General features: G+C 27.7%; 1 protein-coding gene across 2 annotated transcripts; it reads left to right on the top strand.

The window, feature by feature from the left end:
• Positions 1-1,977: 1,977 nt before the first annotated feature.
• Positions 1,978-4,595, top strand: LOC110640432 (WAT1-related protein At1g44800). Of its 2 annotated transcripts, XM_021791736.2 has the most exons (7): positions 1,978-2,238; positions 2,359-2,421; positions 2,883-2,999; positions 3,289-3,529; positions 3,679-3,837; positions 3,918-4,069; positions 4,153-4,595. In XM_021791736.2, the coding sequence occupies exons 1-7, from the start codon at positions 2,027-2,029 to the stop codon at positions 4,373-4,375; spliced, it is 1,167 nt and encodes a 388-aa protein (XP_021647428.1). In that variant the 5' UTR covers positions 1,978-2,026; the 3' UTR covers positions 4,376-4,595. The 2 variants fall into 2 exon arrangements, with proteins under 2 accessions (XP_021647428.1, XP_021647429.1); XM_021791737.2 differs by lacking the exon at positions 2,883-2,999.
• Positions 4,596-6,697: the final 2,102 nt, after the last annotated feature.

Genomic DNA, 6,697 nt, shown 5'->3' on the forward strand with positions numbered 1-6,697 from the left:
TACTAAATATGATCAATTAATGGGTTAGTTTAAAAAAATATCTTGAGATATGCCTTAAAATAGTATCTACTCTTTCAATTAGCACTTTTAGTCTCTGAAATTAATTTATTAATGAACCAGCACAAGTTATTATTATAAAGTTATGAATTTTTATATGTATTAAATTATATTTATTCTTAAATTTAAAACTTCAATTAACTTTGTTCTCTAAATTATTATTTTATAAAATATTTTAGTCTTTCAAAATCTTTATATTTTTCACAAAATAAACATAAATAATACAATACTTTAGTTCTTGATTGTCAAATTATAATTTTTTCTACTATATTTTAGTCCAGGCATGATGTTCTAAATTAAATTATATTTTCATCCTTAAATTTAAAATTTAATTGAACTTTAATTCCCAAAATTATTATTTTATAAATTATTTTAGTCCTTTAAAATCTTGCATTTTTTACTGACGAAGATGAAGGAATTATACATACCAATTTTGAAATAGTAGAGATTAACGTGTATTTTTTTTTTTTTTTTAATTTAGGGGTTGAAGGGATATGCACATCTCGAACTAAAGAGACTTATAAATCATTGAAAATTTAGAATATGAAAATTCAGAGTACGACTTACGTATCAACCACGTACGAAAAACTCCAATACTCAAGATAATCTTAAAAGGGTTTTATAATTAATCCTATATCAATTTTTTTTTCAGGTATATATATCAAATTGAACTTCTACCAAACGTCACTAGCTAGTTTCCACTGTGTTTTACTAAGGATTAAGGTCAAAGCATAATCAACCAATGGTAAGTGATGAAGCTAGGTTGAGTCAATCATCATTTAGAAATGGTGTCCACTCTTCAAAGCACCTATTATTCTTTTAGAAACACCAATATTACATAATGAGCACTAAACCTAAATTTCTTTTGGGTTGGTGCATGGACTATAACCCACATCACATAAAACAAAACTAAAGTTACAAAAAATAAAAATTAATAGAAAGAGAAAGGCATCATTTTCATAGATATCCACACAAACTCTTACTCTTCCCTTATCACTTTTTTTAAATATTATTTAATTTTAGTATTTTAATAAAAATAATTATTTAATTTTTTTATTTTATAAAATATATTATTTAATTTCTTTATTTTTTTTTGTTAATAAACTCTGTTTTGTTCCTCCTATTATTTTTTACTTGATGATCAAAGACGAATTTAAAGTTAGGCAATGGTAATTCTGTAAATTTTTTGGAGGAAAAATAGAAATATCTCTTATATATGTTACCCCTAATATCGACATAATTTCATAGAGTTATTTGGTCTGAATGCTAGAATATAAGCCAGATAAAGGAAGGAGAAGATACAGGATATAGAAAAGTATAGCATGAGTTATTAAAATTTTTTCTTAACTCAACTATTTAGTCTCTCTTATTTGAATAATATAACTATTTAGTCTCCATAATTTTAAATTCATTAACTATTTAATCCCTATCTACATCTATTCTCTCTCCTTCAACTTACTTAACTAGTAGAAAAGTTAATGGAATGAATTAAGTAGTCTACGGACTAAAAATAAGAGACTAAATGATTTTTTTTCAAAATAGATATACTAAGAATTAGTTTTGTTAGAAGGCAAGGACTAAACAATAATTTCTTCTTTTCTTTTCTTTCTTTTTTTTTTTAAATATATTTATTTAAACGAATTTTATGCATAAACACTAAAGTGATTTATTTGCTTATTGAAAAAAAAAAAAAACTATAAGTGAGGATTCTCTATTTGCTTTAATATGAGTGTTTTTGCTTATTGTATTAAAGGAATCTTAAAAAATGAATGGAAAAGGAGTAAGTGCCCCGTAGGAGATCGTATCCTTTAGGGTGTAGGGTAGAAAATTTGTATTATAACTTTATTTTTAAAACTTATTTATTTATGGCCTTTTCTGGTCTATAAGAAGGGCATTTGTCATAGTAGTCTTGGCATGCTTTAGACCTAAAGCTTCAAGAGAGAAAAAGATATTGAAGAGAAAGCTATAGATGGCAGACAGAAACCCATGTAGGTCTTTGTGCCATGGGCTCGCCAAAGCTAAACCTTTCCTTGCAATGGTCTCTCTGCAATTTGGGTATTCAGGAATGTATGTTATCGCCATGGTTTCTCTGAAACATGGCATGAGCCATTACATACTTGCTTTGTATCGTCATGTAGTTGCAACTCTTGTCATCGCACCTTTTGCACTTGTTCTTGAAAGGTAATCTCTTTATTATTATTATTATTATTATTATTATTATTATTATTATTATTATTATTATTATTATTTTCTTGGATTTTTTTTTGTAAATAAAGTTTACGTTTCTTTCCATTTTTACAGGAAAATAAGGCCAAAGTTGACACTCCCTATCTTCCTAAGAATAATGGTGCTTGGTTTTCTAGAGTAATGCTCTAAAACTCTCCCTCTTTTCTGTGTGCATATTATAGCTATTAGGATGTGTTTCGTAAAAAATTAAAAAGTTTAACGATTAAATATTATTTTTGTAAGTTTTAACATTTAAAAAGAGTAATTATTAATCTACTTACTCGAAAGTTAATATTTAACTCTTCATGAGAGTATAAATATTAATGAGATAAAAAGTTATCATCTCTTTAAATATCTAAACAACATTAATAAAATGTTAAAACTTATCAAATAATAATAACTCATTGTTAATCTCATACCAAGTGCTTTTTATTTGTAATATAAATTAATTATTCTAGATAAGAATAGAGTTTCATTTTCAATTATCCTTAACATAGTACTGGAATAATTAAATTATCTATAAAGTTTTATTTAATTATATTTCAATTTTATTTAATTATATTTTGAATTTTAAAAGAATATGTATGGAAAACCTGCAGGCCAGTGCTTGATCAGAATTTGTACTATTTGGGAATGAAGTACACATCAGCAACATTTGCATCTGCTTCAATCAATGTCCTTCCAGCCATAACCTTTATATTAGCAATTATTTTCAGGTAAAATTATAATACTTAAAAAGTTGATAAAGATGTGTGCCTGAGTAATTAAGTGCCAGCAAACTTTTGAGGACATATTTTAAGGCCACTAGTTCCACAACAGTGCCTCTCACATCACCCTTTTTTTTTTCTGTTCTTTTTGGGCTTTCGCATATTTCAGAATAGAAAATGAGACATAAAAAATGATAATAATAATAATAATAATAATAATAATAATAATAATAATAATAATAATAATTAGGACATATATAGTTGAAGAAAATTTATGAAGAGCAAACAAATATTGCAGGTTGGAAAGGATTAACGTGAAGAAGGTACATGATGTAGCCAAGATTGTTGGAACAGGTATCACAGTTGCAGGAGCAATGGTTATGACTTTGTACAAAGGTCCAATCATCGATTTCATAATGTCACATGGAGGAAGCCACCATGGAAGCAGCACTAGTGAACCCACTGATCAGCATTGGGTTATAGGGACACTAATGCTCCTGGCCAGTTGCTGTGGCTGGGCAAGTTTCTTTATATTGCAAGTAAGTGTGTCTCTGTGTGTGTGTGTGTGTATGTGTGTGTGTGTATATATATATATATATATATATAGAAAGAGAGAGAGAGAGAGAGATTATGAACAAGGTTGTAAAATATAAACTCCAATTACTTAAAATTTAAATTTGGTTTACAGTCATTTACGTTGAAGCAATACCCAGCAGAGCTCTCTCTCACAGCTTTGATATGCTTGATGGGTATGGTGCAAGGAGCAACCGTGTCTCTTGTGATGGAACGTGACCCAACTGCCTGGAAAATAGGCTTCGACTCCAGGCTTCTTGCTGCTGCTTACTCTGTAAGTGAACCATTCATTTTAAATTTATATAACTAAAATTGCAAATGCTGTATCAATTAATTAATTAATTATGTAATTAGGGAGTGGTTTGCTCTGGGATTGCATATTACGTGCAAGCAATTGTAATCAAGCAAAGAGGCCCTGTTTTTGCAACCTCTTTCAGCCCTCTGTGCATGATCATTACTGCAGCCATGGGAACTATTATTCTAGCTGAGCAACTTCACCTTGGAAGGTACGTAATGATTTTTAAAGCTACATAGTAATGTTTGATTCTCGCATTGAAATGTTTGTTTCTTTGTTCCGTTTCATCATCAGTGTGATTGGAGCAGTTCTCATAGTTGTTGGCCTTTACACTGTTGTGTGGGGTAAAAGCAAGGATCGGACAATCTCAACAACACCAGCATTGACAGATGAGAATAAAAATGGCACCCTTGATTTTGCGAACGCTGATGATGCTAAATCAGCGACCAATTTTGATATTAGCATCCACAATGAAACTTCTCAGATTCCAGCGAAGAGCACCCCGCTGCCTGTGTGAAATTTATCGTTGAGAAATTTATACACCCAGCCAATCAGAAGTTAAAGGCTCTACCATGTTTGTAGACGGGACCTGCTATAATTTTAAATTGCATGTCAATTTTCTGATTAGATGAGTGTACACATCTGGCTGCCTGTGAGAATTTTACAATAATAAGCCTACTGTAACAAGTACGGGATCCATATATGCCTATATAAACCCTTCCTTTTTGTTATTATAATTGTTTCTTTTTTATATATATATTTATATAGGCTTCATTTGTTTTACGAAATTTTTTTTAAATATTTTTTTATCTTTTAATACTTGGAAAAATAGATAAGCTCCGGTAAAAAGGACTTTTTTTTTTTAAATAAGGTTACTTTTTATTTTTTAAATTTTAATAATCTTATTAAAATATAAAAAGATAAAATATTTATATATTTTGAAAAATGTTTTTTATAAAAAAATATTTTTTATATATAAATTATTTTTTCACTAAACAAACGGAGCCTACAAATGTAATTTGTAGGCCTCAAGCAAAACTTGAATTATATCATTAAATTTAACTTTTCATTAATTTAGTTTTATCTTTATCTCAAATTAAAATTTTTATAGATTCCTTTAAAAATATAAGAAATAATTGAAATGTCGTTTAATGCTTTTGTAATAAGTTTCATACTCACAATATATAATTTATAAAAACTAAAAATATCAATTGTCAAGTAAATATTTAATAAATTAGAATTGCTTTTGAAATTTTGATTTGAGATTATTTTTAATTTTATGATTAATGTATATCGAAATGTTTCATTTTATATATAAAAATAAAATTTTAATTCAAATATTAATAAAGCAAATCAAAAAATTAAAAGCATTTTTCATTTCAGCTAAATTAAGTAATTATTGAATTGGTCATTTTTTTTCAATTATTTATAAATGGAAACAAATTTTTTAATTTGTTTTTTTCAAAACTCTGCCACTGATTATTAATTGTTATCCTTTAATTTGCTAGTTGATTTTAGTTTAATTAAAGAATCAATTTGTGCCATGTATATGTAAAAAGGAAAAAGGAAGAAAAACAGAACAGAAAATGGATCTTAGTCTTGTCTTGTAAATGACCAGCATCATAGAATATGCAATGTGTTTCCTTTTGTTTATAAGCATTTTCTATCACATCATAGGGCAAGATTGTCTGACAGGGACAACATAGTTGAGTGTGCTAAAGAAGAACCAAATTCTCAGAAACTAGGACATATAGGCAGATAAAATAGGGTGACTTGGAAACCTCTTGATGAGATTCTGGATGAAACAGCCAATAGCCAGGGTTAGCCTGAGAGATTCTGTACTTGATCAATTGGAGTTGAATTTTAAATATAAGAAAATCATTCACCTTAGTGCTTTAAAGGCACCTGTTGGCTTCCATTAGTGTCCGTATATGCTCAGAAGCTGTAGCACAAGCCCTTTCATCAGGTTGTCTCTTCGAAGAATTTGAATCTCATACCATATCTTGCATTATGGGTATCAGCTAGGCATGTTCCTAGTGAGAAAGTGCGCATCAGCTTCACATTTTTTGAAGAATATATATAATAATATAAGAGCATCAGAATCACAGAATGTGAACTTTGAGGTCCAGGCAAAGCACAAGGAAACTGGAAAACATCACATTGATTCATATAGCTGTTGCTCCTTTAAATTAATAAAAAAAAAAATTCTAATGGATAAATTCATTATCATATTTCACTTATAACTAATCATATCAACTTATAAATATAAATTAAACAGTTTTTCTATACAATCTAATTTTTTTATGTTTATATTTTTGTAAATTGATTGTATTTGCAGCTCAGTTTAAAGACATTAAAATTAATTTTTTTTTTAAAAAAATTTTAAATTACACTCTCTTATATCAGTTAAATGCATTCAAAATTTTATAAATAATTATGAAGTACTTACGAGTCGAGTCAAATCCTGATAAATAAAAAATGATAACTTTTATCCTTATCATCAAAACTAATTATATATAATTATTGAATTACTTATTTATTTAATTTGTACATGTAAATTAGTTTGTTTATAATATTTATTATTTATTTGGCCCAACAAAAATTTCATTGGATATGGATAAATGGGAGTGACCCAACCAGGCCTAAAAGAAAGGACAAGTCATCAAATAAGCGAAGACCTGAGCTGTTTGTTTTGTTGGTATTTAACATTACGGGTAAATTAGTCATTTCGTTTGATTGTGCAATTTATTTATTTATTTTAATATATAATTTAATATTTATTGTTATAAAATTTTATATTTTAAAATCATACCATAAAATTTTGTTAATGATAAAATTC

Source organism: Hevea brasiliensis, chromosome 12 (genome assembly GCF_030052815.1).
Source record: "Hevea brasiliensis isolate MT/VB/25A 57/8 chromosome 12, ASM3005281v1, whole genome shotgun sequence".
NCBI classification, from domain to species: Eukaryota; Viridiplantae; Streptophyta; class Magnoliopsida; order Malpighiales; family Euphorbiaceae; genus Hevea; species Hevea brasiliensis.